The 13,896-nt window shown below is 40.4% G+C and overlaps 1 protein-coding gene across 42 annotated transcripts in view; it reads left to right on the top strand.

The window, feature by feature from the left end:
- The window catches only part of PTPRD (protein tyrosine phosphatase receptor type D), a 1,860,044-nt gene that overhangs the window by 1,724,244 nt on the left and 121,904 nt on the right, over positions 1-13,896 (top strand). For all 42 annotated transcript variants that reach the window (XM_029056273.2, XM_029056261.2, XM_029056268.2 and 39 more), the window contains one exon: positions 4,241-4,331. In XM_029056273.2, coding sequence (XP_028912106.1) covers positions 4,241-4,331 — 91 coding nt within the window. The remainder of the gene's footprint in view (positions 1-4,240; positions 4,332-13,896) is intronic.

Raw genomic sequence — 13,896 nt, forward strand, 5'->3', positions numbered from 1 at the left:
CTGGCAAAATGTTTAGGTGAATGAAAGTGGCTTTATCAGGATAAACCTCTTTTTTCTGTACATTGCTAAAAGAAAGCGCAGTTTTAGGCCCATTCTGTAATGCTGTAGTCAAAAGAAAATGAAAAATTAAGGTTCTCTTGTAAAGTATTTGTATGATGAGGTCGAGAGGGAGAACAGAACTAGAAGGTGTAGTAGGCATCATAGAAAATTTGGCATTCATTAGGTTTTGCTACTCTCCTCATTGTCAGGCTTCTTACTTTTGTTTTATTTTGAAATAGCATTTTAAAAGGTACAAAACTATAAAATGAGCTTACAAAAAACTCTGTGGACCACTGCTGGAGCTTTTAGATGCTTTATTCTCCAGTGGTCGGGGGCTGTTGGGATAAAATGGAAGTCCATTTTATAACGGTAGACAGAAATAGAGGAAATGCAGTCCTATAAACTTATCTAGTAAACTAGATAACAGCCAGTTTACGAGCTAAGGAGCCTCAATTTTAGTAATGCAGTACCATTTTCGCTTAGACTGTGTCTGATCAGATTATCTTGTACGCGCCCCAGCATTTTAGCACAGTGCTTGGCTTATGGTAAGAGCTTAGTCAATTTCATTATAGTTATTTTTTACTATGAAATAATGCTTGAAATGGCTATTGGATGAGACAGCCTTGTTATTGGGAAGTGAAAAAGTCATTTTAAATGTCTTTTCTCATTCTCTTCCCCAACTCATGAATGATCTCCCATCTTACCTTCATTTTTGACTAATTCCTGTCCTCCACATGATTGATAGCCTTCTGCCACATTCCAGCTGCATTTGCCCCAGGTTGAACATGTACAGAAGGTGATGATTTAAGAGTACCGATCAAACCATCAGTTCTGTGTACAATAGAATAAAGGTCAATGCCAGTGAGACTCACAACAAAGTTGCAGATATTTTATTTTACTGTACTTTTATTCCTTTGCCTGAAGAGAGGCATATCCCCTGTAGATACTCAACAATTCCTGTTGGTCTGACTGACTAGAAAGTGATGATGAATTCTGATTTTAGTGGTCATTCAAGTAAGTTTCTCTATTTTTGTCAAGGTCACTGTAAGGAGAAAAAAGTACCCAGTAGAAATAGAGATCATTATCAAACTCAGGAACTGATTTTAAAGCTCTGTTTAACTCATTCATTCCACATTTAAATGATCTAATTTGCCTAAATCTAAAATATAAGCACATTAGGGCCAAAGCTCTTGGTTTTCTGCATGACGTACGATACTGAACCCTACAATAAGAAGGATGAAACACAATTCTAAAATACTTACTTAAATAATGAAGATTAGTCCTAAAGTTATTTCTTCATGAAATGCTAACAAAGCTTGGTTTGTAAACTGCCTGGACTCTCCATTATGTATTGATTTTAGAAATGGCAGTTCTGTTAAGTAAATATTTACTATCATATTAAAAAAAAGCTCAAAAACTACAGCTGCATCTACACAGGAAGAATCTTGAATGATTATATGAAAAATTTCATCCTGTTGGGTCTTTACACCCTTTTTCAATCACAAGTTTTTTTAGCCCAATGTTCTGGATATTTATCTCAACTGTGTCACTTAATATTGTAAATGCAGACTGATTTATCAGAGCTTTTATATTGTTGTTTGCCATCAGATCAAAGATACAGAAAGAAAAATAAATTGAGTTCTGTTAAAGAAGCAATTCTCTTGACTGTTCAGAACAATCCTAGGTTCCCAGGTAACATTACTTTAGTGTTGAAGTTTAGATTTGCCCATTGGAGATTTTTCCAGTAGAAATTATTTTCCAACAATAAGTTTGTCTTGTGATGACTCAATGCGTGTAAGCCTTTATAACATTGCAGATTAGTGTCAGAGAATTCAACTTGCACTCATTTTTCCATATAGCTTTTGCAAAACAAAAAAGTGGAGGAAATAGTTGTTCAGGAGGCAAGAACATCCTGCCAAATTGGGGGCAATGATATTGCCAAGGAAGAAAACTATCACTTAGCTATTAGAAGTATAATGATCTCTAGGCTGAGACAAAGTTCACAGAGCTTCCAGGTAATTTTGTTGGAGGAAAAATCATGCAAATATCAGGCAAACAATATTTTTCTTCAAATGGGGACCAAGGAAAGATACAGTACAGCATGGCTATTTCAACTCTCAGTGAGTCATCAGTTATTTGTTATTTTTAAGTACATTTAGAGCCCATGGAGAACAACAGCTATATATATCCACAGCAAAAATATCTGCAACTTGGGGGCAGTCCTTTTGCAACTGTTGTTAAGGACTCTGTGAATATGAGTGGATAGAGCAGTTACAGCTGTATTGCTCTGGGGAAAACTATTCTGTTTCTTCCCCAGTCATCAGTAAAATGAAGCTATTCCCCGCTACAGGAGAGAATGGATCCTTTCAAAAAACAGAAATGACAGGCTAATTAAAAATTGAATAAAAGATCTGTAAGATCCCTCAACCTAACCGAATATTTCAAATTATTGACCAAGAGCCTAAAAGGGCAGCTCCTCTGCCCTATTTCCTGTTTGTTGTGAAACAAAATTCCAGTAGCTTTTTGACAAGCTCATTTATCAGTAGATGTGAAGTAGTATTTTGAAAGCTCTGTTACTGACACTTGTGTCCTTCCACCCTCATTTAAAATAACAGTACTCTTTGATGTTTATCTTGGGTAATAAGAGATGATAAATTTTGCTGGACCATAGAAGAATATTATGACACTTATGGATTCCAATGACCACAACCATCACCATTTACATTTGTAGCATTTAATGGTGATATTTAAGTGCTTTCTGTATATTAAGCTCAAGGTAGATGCAAGATAATAAAGTTAAACACAGTTCCTGTCTCACAAGGGGCTCACAGTCTGTGAGAAGGAGAACACATATTGAATCCCCATTTTACAGATGAGGAAACTGAGGCAGAGTGAAATGACTTGTTCAAGTTCACATACCAGTTAAGTAGCAGAGCTGGGATTAGCATCCAGTTCCTGTAACTATCAGGCCCATTTTCTCCCCAGTAGGCCACACTGCCCAGATGGCTTAATGAACTGCATTTGTTTATAAGTTGAGATCACTGTTATAACAAAAACAAGATAGCAAGTTCTCCTTGAATCAACCTTGTGATCTTACCGGAGGTGGTGGTCTATCATTTAAAATAGTAGCAATAGTGGTATTTATTGAGCAATGCATTGTACGAAGCACTCAGTAAAATACAGCAAAAGGAAAACACTTCTTCCCTGCTGACACAGAGTTTACAATCTAATGGGAGAGGGAGCCATACATATATATTTACAAATGGTGGCAGCAAAAGGAAGAATACAGGTCTATCTAAGTAGTAGAACAAATATGCCAGGATGGAATAGCAAAATAAATCAAACAATCAAAATGTATTGGGATCAAAGAAAAGTCTTAGTCCTGGGATAAAAGAAAAATCTTAGTCCTGGGGGTAAGTCCTGGGTCCATTCTTGACCAATGGACATGCATATCAGAGGAGAGGAGGAAGGAATGAAAGAGCAACCATGGAACTGGAGTCTCTAGTTTTAGATTATCCTTGATCGCCTCATATTCTCTGGAAAATGGGTTTCCTGGAATCTCCTTTGTTGTTTCCTTACCATGGCTCCCATTTAATTTTATCTGAGTTCATCAAGCTAAGTGTATTCTTCAATTTGGAAGTCTTAATGCAAAGTCTTCAGGGAATTGCTAAATCTGCAAAATCTATTTTTTGAGCAGGTGTCATAAGGAAACTTGACTGGCAAGTTCTTAAAATGGTGAAAACCTGATTTGGTGAATTTTTTTCTTCTTTTCAGGGCCATTAATAAGAGCATTAAAAGAATCCACACAGCAATGTTCACTATATTCCTTATAGTCAAAATAAAAGTTGAAGAATGAGAGAGAAGATGCCGTTGATCAAAATGCAGCAATAAATTTCACTGTTTAGCATTGACTTCCATATGTTCACAGTGTCTGTGGCGAATGCACCATGGCATATACATTTAAAACATATTAATGAAGACCAGCCAGCCTTGAAGACATATTGAAACATGATCATTAAATATCTATGTTTTAAAAAGCAGGTGACTCTGGGATGAGAGAGTCTTTGTATGTTCAAAGTTTGCCTCATAATTTCTCTCAGACATTATCTAGGGGGAAAGTGATGTCTAAACAGATGCCAGTGCTTTTAAGCTAAGCACTTTCTTATTTTGATCTCATGGTTACCTCTTGCTTCCTTTACAGAGGATACTACATAGTGATTGTGCCTTTGAAGAAATCACGTGGAAAATTTATCAAGCCATGGGAGAGCCCAGATGAAATGGAATTAGATGAGGTAGGGTATGTCTGTTTTGGGTGGTTTTATTTCATCAGCTTTATTAATCAAAGGACATGTCTTAGTGATGGCAGCCAGTCTGTGTCCTAGCATCAAAGCAAAGATTCAATTGCTAAAATTAAAAGATGGTTATAATACAATGTCTCAGTGAGTATATAACTTTGGGCATTCATATTTTACTCCTTATCCACTGCAAAACCTAGTGCAGACTTGAAAGAGTTGCAAGGTGACATCACCAAAGGTTTAATCATTCCTGATGTGAACTTCTTTAACGATCTGGTTCATCAATATTGTTTTCTAATGGTGTAAGAAATGCTAAATTGCAATGTGATCTGCAGTTTAACATTTGCCCTACCTTAGATTCTCTACCTATTTCTCACATAATTCGGCAGCTGAGGAAATGTGTGTCATGAGCCCCACCCAAGGATCGCTCCCCCACAATATCAGTCGCTCAACCTATGAGCCCTTAACTGGGCATTTGACTCCCTTATAACAATGATGGTATTTGTTAAGTGCTTACTATGTTCCAAACACTGTTCTAAGGGCTGTAATTCGATCCTTCAAATGACATGTCAGAAAGTAAAACCAAACACCACTGTTAGAGTGGACAGCTTTATTTTAAACTAAAACAGGGGTTAGGCACATATTTACCACCCCCCCATACACACACACACACAACAAAGCACAACATCTATAGTTACCAATCCAACTGGTTTGCCCAGGTATTGGTGAAGATGATAGTTTCAAGGAGTCAGACTGCCCAGAGTTGGTCATCATCCTGGTTTCCCCCAAGTCTTGGAGAAGATGATCCCATGTTGGAGGAGTTTCAAGGAGTTGGACTGCCCACAGCCATCGTCGTCCTGGCTCAAGTCTTAGGTGCTGGGCCGCGGCAGCCAGAGGGGGTCCTAGGGCATGGTTTAGGTGGTTCCATGACGGGATGGGCAAACTGGGCCAGAGAAGGCCAGTTCTTTCCCCTTTTTATCCATTACTCTCAGGAGATTGCAGCAGGGGAACTGCTCAGGATCACCTGCTGTCTTCTGCTGTTAGCTCGTTACCAGAGAGGATGGGGACCCTTCCCCCGGGTTTATGCCCCATGGGCATGGCCCCATCCAGCAGTTCTTTTCCTGCCCAGCAAAGCAATTTAGCCCCTCCTTAAGCCCTCAGCAAGGCAATTGGCTTCCGTTCCTCAAAATTCCTCAGAGAGATAATACAGTTTCTCCTCTAATCGTCTTTTGGCCTTGTTGCTGCCGGGGTCAAATAATACAAAATGGAGTCATTCTCACTCATCACAATGTGTACATTATTTTTTTCAATCACTGGATGTTTTATATTCAGAAATTACAGATAGATCTGGAAAAATATACCCATAAATCTGGTACAACAGCCAAGAAATGCAAAGGCGACATCATATCGCGTATTATCATGTTAGATTCTTAATGCAAACACAAAACCAAAAGATACTCCAAACTTCTGTATATTTTTCTGGTTGCCAAGGTGGTTCAGCTAAGATAGAAGGTGGGAGATCCACATTATCCATGATGTTAGAAAAAGAGAGATAGTCCTCTCATGGAGAGATTAGTAGAAAGCAAGTCCCACTGCTCCTCACTTTCTTACCCTTTAACTCAGTATAAATCTCAGGGTTGAATAGGTTAAGAAGGGATTAAAGAAGAAAACATTCAGGGCCATCCCTGGGCTTTTGTGACACAAACATGTGATTGGACCTGCACTGAACAGAGGTCTTTATAATATCCCCAATTCCATTCCACAACCTGGTCAAATCATTTAAATAAATTTTAAAATTGTTTTTCTATTCAAAAGAGCAAGCAAAGGAAATTGTTATCTGTGATACTGTGAGAATTTTAATTCTTCAACAGAAAATGCAAAACGATTAACTGTTCTTTTCTAAGCAATTCAAAGGAAGGCATTTTTTTTCTAGTGATAATTAAAACCTGAAATATTACACATTATTTTTCAATCGTTCTCAACCAATTTTAAGAGTTATCACCATTCCATTTTGATTGGAACTGGGTTTAAAATGAAAGGGCCACTTGCTTAATCCATTAACTCTTTATAGAGCTCTAAAATAGAAAAGATGTTTTGACACATCCTTGAAATGCAGCCCAAGATGACATCAAAAGTAGTTAAACAATGGAATCTATCTAGAAAAAGCCATTCAGTATTCAGTAATGGAAAACTGATTTACTGTTACTGCCCAGTTTTAACCTCCAAACTCTGAAGCAGAATGCAGCACATTAATGGATTAAAGTGTGGGGCTATATGACATTGAACTTTCTTGCAATTAAATTCTACGGGTCTGTGCTGCTGATTCCCATAACAAAGGGTCATTTTAATCATCTTGCAAGTTGTGGTGCATTAATCTGTATAATAGTTTGATAAAGAACATTTATTAATTCAGAAATATTTGGGTCAGGATGGGTTGTTTCCCACTTTTTTACTGATATAATTGAGACCACATTGTAGAATTAATGGTGGAAGAAATAAGATATGCATTGACTGGAAAATGAAAATTATTTCTGATAAAGAACTAAGGCCCTTGATATATCTTTTAGAATTACCTCCAATATATCTTGTAACTGTGTGGAGGGGAAATATGAAAGTAGGAAATGATCTCACCTGATGCTTATTCATCATATTACCAATTCCTGCAGACAGTTGTTTCTGGGCGTTGGCACATGCTAATACAGATGCTAAAAAGAAAGCCCGAAAAGTAGTTGACCATGTGTAAATTTTTAAAATCTCTAATTGCCTAGCAATGCCTGAAAGCTTATGCCTGAGGGAGTTCGCAGGTGCACAATACATACAAAGACCTTGAAAATATGCAAAGAATTAGTGCAACAGGGTCAATTTCAATATCATTCCCATCTTATTTCACCCTGACCAGATGATATGCAAGAATGACAAGTTCTGTAACAAGATAGCCTCATGTCAGACCAGTATGAGCAGTCACATTTCCCAGGTGAAGGGATTGGGTGACAACTGAAATATTCAGTCATTCAATTGTATTTTTGAGCACTTACTGTGTGCAGAACACTCTTCTAAGCACTTAGCACTGTACTAAGCACTTTCGTATTTTAGTTAGTGAGGACTGCAGGTTCATGAGCCTGTCAACACCTCTATTTCACAAAGTTATTGTCAGTCATTCAGTCAATCATATTTACTGTATGAGAGAGTACAAATATAACAATATAACAGACACATTCCCTACCCACAACAAATTTACTTAAAAGAAGAGACAGACATTAGTGTAAATAGATAAAATTATGTACACATAAGAGCTGTGGGGCTGGGAAGGGAGATGTATAAAGGGAGCAAGTCAGGGAGACGTGGAAGGGAGTGGAAGAAAAGGAAAAGAGGGCTTAGTCAGGGAAGGCCCCTTGGAGGAGATGTGCCTTCAATAAGGCTTTGAAGCTGGGGGCAGAGTAATTGTCTGTCAGATATAGAGATAGGGCATTCCAGGCCAGAAGAGGAGCCCCTGAAAGAGCCTGAGAATAAGCATCAAGAGAGAAGGAGAACCAGAAAATGACGGTATCAGTGAAGCTGATTGGATAATGTTTCCAGGAGAATGGGATGGTGGACTGTTGAAGGCAGCTGAGAAGTCTAGGAGGATTAAGATAGAGTAGAGGTGTTGAATTAGGCAAGAAGGAGCTCATCTGTGACCTTTGTGAGGGCAGTTTCTGTGGAGTGTATTGGCTGGAAGCCACATTGGAGCGGGTCAAGGAGAGCTACTTGAGTCAGTGGGTGTAGACAACTCACTCAAGGATTTTGGAGAGGAAAGGTAGGCAGGAGATGGGGTGATAACTGGAAGGAGCCATGGGGTCAAGGAAGGGTTTTTTTAGGATAGGGGAGACACTGGCATCTTTGAAAGCACTGGAGAAGAAGCCACTGGAGAACGAACAGTTGAAGATGGCTGTTAGGGAGGGGGTAACTGTTTTGATAAGGAGTGAATGGATGGGGTCAGATGCGCAGGTGGAGGGGGGTGGATTTTGATAGAAGGCAGGAGATCTCCTGTTGAGGTACTGCTGGGAAAGATGGGTGAGTTGGAGGGGCAGGAGCGGGGAGGGGCTGGAGAGGGATAGGGGAGATTTTAGGGCAATCATTCCGAATAGTCTCAATTTTCTCAATTAGGAGCAAAGAATGGGGGAGGCAAGGGGACAAGGGGTTTGAGGAGGGAGTTAAACACATGGAACAACTGTGAGGGCAATGGGTATGGGTGTCAGTAAGGGTAGAGAAATAATTTTGCTGAGCAGGAGAGGGTAGAGAGTGGTGCCTGTAACATTAGTAGAGCAGTTACATTTACATACTTTCAGTTATTGCTATTGAGAAGCAGCGTAGCTTAGTGAAAAGAGCACAGGCTTGGGAGTCAGAGGTTGTGGGTTCTAATCCCGCCCCACCACTTATCAGCTGTGTGACTTGGGGCAAGACTGAACGAATCATCTGGGAGTTTCTGTTTCTTAGTGCATGTTAACTGTGCGTGTCTGTGGGTGGAGGCTGGCACAGTTAACACACATTAAGAAACAGAAACTCCCAGATGATTTTATCACCTTTCAAAAACCTTCTCTCTGAAGTATTCATTTGGTATGCCTTACTTATCTCTTCCCTATTAATGGATGGTATTTATTGAGCACTTACTGTGTGCAGAGCACTGTACTAAGCATTTGGGAGAGTACAATACAAAAGAGTTAGTAGACACTTTCCTTCCCCACAGTGAGTTTAAATTTAGGTTTTATCTTCATTTATTTTAGCCTTATTTCAAATGTGCAGTATTTTCATTTTGCTTTTGAAGCTGGGCAAAATAGTGTTGTCCTTTAAATAGCAATAATGGTAAAAATTGCCTTCAAATAACCAATATCCAAAGATGAATAGATACTTTTCATAAAAGATTTTCTTGAGAGTAATATAACTAAAGGAAAGTGTCAACCATTGTGCATACGAAGATAATTCATCTCTTGTTTATTTTAGGATGTAGACAAAAAAGGTCATAATGTGTAGTAAAATCTGTTATGTGGTTACTTCAGAAGTGTATTATATTTTTCCATTTCTTTATCAACTGATTAAACCAGAATTACCCTGAAAGGATTAGAGAGTTCAAAACAAAGATTAACCATTAAAGCTTAGTGAGGGTATGAATACATGGCTTTCACGTTGTAACAATTATATCCTTTAAATCCAACCTTAAAATTCAGTGTAATATTCTGAACTAGTGAGGCATTTTAAGAAACTCAGTTAAGTCTGCTATATTGTACTTTTGTGGACTTTGTGTGCCCCAAGTAGGACAGGGACTATGTCAAACCTGATATCTTGTATCAACCCCAGCACTTAATTCAGTGCTTGACACATAGTAAGCACTTTAAAATATCATAAGCATTATTATCATTGCTTTTCATTAGTGTGAAATTTAGTTGACAGATATATAAAAAAACTAACGATCTGCATGTAAATTAGAATGAAAATACAGGGAAAGTTTCTTATGGAGATCACTTGTGGTTTCAAGAAAAAGTAGTCTTCTGAGTGATGGTATTCATTATACAGATTCATTACACTAATCTGTGCTCTAGTATTTGCAATCAAGGCCTATAGTAATAGACAATGTTTTATTTTGAATCAGAATCAGCGTTTTACATTCTGCAGCAAAAGCTTCATTTTACCATGCCACTTCCACAGCACAGAGCCGGTTAGGGTTTCCATGAATTGGCCCACTTTTCAAGTAGATTCACAAGAGTTATCTACTTGCAGCTACTATCTCTGTTGTTGTATTGAGCTCTTAATTCCTGCCTGTTCTTGTGGGCAGGGAATGTGTCTCCCAACTCCGTTGTACTGTAAGTGCTTAGTTCAGTGCTCTGCACACAATGAGTGCTCAATATTAAAGATTATAAGTGCTCAATAAATAAGATTAAGAGAGAGTGTAATGAGAGGCTCTTTCTAACACTTTTTTCATATCCCGAGGAAATAAATACTAATTTGGGGGCCTTTTTTAAAAGTAGTCTAGAAAAGAGGAGGTGCCACCATCCTGGAATGTTTTCCAGGAATCTTACCGAAAACTGTGCTCCTGTGTTTCTAGTGGTAACCCTGAATCTTCTTAGGCCTGCAAGTCTATTTTTCTTATTTGAGATTTCATTTTTATAAAAGTATGTAATGAATTTGTACTGTGGCTCTTTTAAAGAAGTGATTTCTCTGGCTTTGAAATATTACGTAGATGGTTGGGACATGCAGGTTCAAAGTGCATTGGTCCTGTAGGAAATCACACCAGAGCTCAAATGTTTGGCCTTTGAATATAGGCAGTCTTCTAATCAGGTTTCACTGTTCATATATATAAGCATTTCTTTGTGTTGGTTTTCAGCTGATTTCTCATTTAATCCTGAGCACATTCCTCTCACTCTTTGCTAGGAAGTTTACCCTCTGCCACAGCTTTAGTTTGCTTGTGCATTTGAAAGCACAAACAGCTGCATGACCTGCAAGGATATTAATGCTTGATAGATGAGACTTTCTATCTTTTCCTTTGGATGTGATTTCAAGCGGATTTCTATAGGTCAGGATTGACAGTATGGGATTAACATGCCCACGTCTCCCCCATCCTAAAAAAACCCGCTCTTAACCCCACTTCCCCTTCCAGTTATCGCCAATCTCCCTACTACCCTTCCTTTCCAAAATCCTAGAACGAGTCGTCTACAATCGATGCTTAGAATTCGTTAACTCCCATTCTCTCCTAGACGCCCTCCAATCTGGCTTCCGTCCCCTCCACTCTACCGAGACTGCTCTCTCTAAGGTCACCCGTGACCTCCTTCTTGCCAAATCCAATGGCTCCTACTCCATTCTAATCCTCCTTAACCTCTCAGCTGCCTTTGACACTGTCTACCATCCCCTCCTCCTCCATACCTTATCTCACCTTGGCTTCACGGACTCCGTCCTCTACTGGTTCTCCTCTTACCTCTCTGGCCGGTCATTCTCGGTCTCCTTTGCTGGCGCCTCCTCCCCCTCCCATCCTTTAACTGTTGGAGTTCCTCAAGGGTCAGTTCTTGGCCCTCTTCTGTTCTCCATTTACACTCACTCCCTCGGTGAACTCATTCGCTCTCACGGCTTTGACTACCATCTCTACGCAGATGACACGCAGATCTACATCTCTGCCCCTGTCCTCTCCCCCTCCCTTCAGGCTCGCATCTCCTCCTGCCTCCGGGACGTCTCCACCTGGATGTCGGCCCGCCACCTAAAACTCAACATGAGCAAGACTGAGCTCCTCATCTTCTCTCCCAAACCCAGTCCTCTCCCAGACTTCTCTATCACCGTGGATGGCACGACCATCCTTCCCGTCTCTCAGGCCCGCAATCTCGGTGTCATCCTTGACTCATCTCTCTCGTTCACCCCACACATCCTTTCCGTTACCAAGACCTGCCGGTTTCACCTTTACAATATCGCCAAGATCCGCCCTTTCCTCTCCACCCAAATGACTACCTTACTGCTATGGGCTCTCGTAATATCCCGGCTAGACTACTGTGTCAGCCTTCTCTCTGACCTCCCTTCCTCCTCTCTCGCCCCGCTCCAGTCTATTCTTCACTCCGCTGCCCGGCTCATCTTCCTGCAGAAACGATCTGGGCATGTCACTCCCCTTCTTAAACAACTCCAGTGGTTGCCTATCAACCTCCGCTCCAAACAAAAACTCCTCACTCTAGGCTTCAAGGCTCTCCATCACCTTGCCCCTTCCTACCTCTCCTCCCTTCTCTCTTTCTACCGCCCACCCTGCACGCTCCGCTCCTCTGCCGCCCTCCTCCTCACCGTCCCTCGGTCTCACCTATCTCGCCGTCGACCCCTGGGCCACGTCCTCCCGCGGTCCTGCAACGCCCTCCCTCCTCACCTCCGCCAAACTGATTCCCTTCCCCTCTTCAAAACCCTACTTAAAACTCACCTCCTCCAAGAGGCCTTCCCAGACTGAGCTCCTCTTCTCCCTCTACTTACTCTACCACCCCCCCTTCACCTCTCCACAGCTAAACCCTCTTTTCTCCCTTTCCCTCTGCTCCTCCCCCTCTCCCTTCCCATCCCCTCAGCACTGTACTCGCCCACTCAACTGTATATATTTCCATTACCCTATTTATTTTGTTGATGAAATGTACATCGCCTTGATTCTATTTAGTTGCCATTGTTTTTACGAGATGTTCTTCCCCTTGACTCTATTTATTGCCATTGTTCTCGTCTGTCCGTCTCCCCCGATTAGACTGTAAGCCCGTCAAACGGCAGGGACTGTCTCTATCTGTTGCCAACTTGTTCATTCCAAGTGCTTAGTACAGTGCTCTGCACATAGTAAGCGCTCAATAAATACTATTGAATGAATGAATAAATGAACAGTATGAAATAACATTAGCAGTCATCAGTTATTACAGATAATTTTGAAGTCTTCCTTAGAAAGAAAAGTTCTTTTTTCCATAAGTGGATTTCACTACAGTGTGGCTCAGGGGAAAGAGCGCGGCCTTGGGAGTCAGAGATCGTGGGTTCTAATCCTGACTCCGCCACTTGTCAGCTGTGTGACTTTGGGCAAGTCACTTCACTTCTCTGTGCCTCAGTTACCTCATCTAGACTGTGAGCCCCACGTGGGACAACCTGATCACCTTGTATTATCCCCAGCGCTTAGAACAGTGTGTGGCACATGTAAGTGCTTAACAAATATTATCATTATTTTTATTACTTATGTTTACTGTACATTTACACACTGACTGTATCTGCCATAGTACAAACCCAATAGCCAGCAAAAAAAAAAGCATGAAATTATTCTACATCTTAGTGGTGCTAATGGTGCTCGTCTCATTAGCCAGCTAAAGTTAGGAGGAGTTGATATTTGTAACTTTCAATCTTCAGCATTTATCAGGAAAGGTTAGAAAAACATTAAGTTGAGGGCCATTATTTTATGTGAAACCCTGTCTTCAAGTACACCTTCTGTTTAGCCTAGGTGCCTTCATGGGGGTTTTGACAATCTAGGGATCCCATCCCAGTTTGACTGATAGATTCCCCAGGACATGATATGGTATGAGTGTGGAAGAGGGTAGACAGAGGTATCAGGAGGTGGAAAAGCCTGAAAGGCTCTTTGTCAGGCAGGTGGGTGTGCCAACATGAGGAATCCCAGGGTGGGCTAGGTGATGGAACAAGTAATTCCTAACCCTATAAAAAGCTGGTCTTCTCTGTATGACAGTCTCCTCTGATCTTGGTTGGTGCTTTACATTGGGGTTTCCTTTCTAAGATTTAAGGCCAAAATAAAGTGTTCTTCAGGAAAATGGTGTTCTACAGTATGCCAGCCCTAGGAAAGCATTATCATTGTGACAAGAAGTAGCAAGTAGGTAATATTTGTGGAGTTGAATGCCGTTATATACTTCCTAGTTTCATGAATCAAGATGAAAACAGAACATCTTTGCAGATAAGGAAAAATTAATTAGTCCATTTTCTTTAAGAAGCCTCCTCACCTCCAGGTTATACAGACTATGCAGATGATGAAATAAGTAATATCGCATTTATTCATGCTTATCCACTTCCTCCCTTGAAGCATATGATCCTATGAAAATCTGAA

Source organism: Ornithorhynchus anatinus, chromosome X5 (assembly GCF_004115215.2).
Source record: "Ornithorhynchus anatinus isolate Pmale09 chromosome X5, mOrnAna1.pri.v4, whole genome shotgun sequence".
Classification (NCBI taxonomy): Eukaryota; Metazoa; Chordata; class Mammalia; order Monotremata; family Ornithorhynchidae; genus Ornithorhynchus; species Ornithorhynchus anatinus.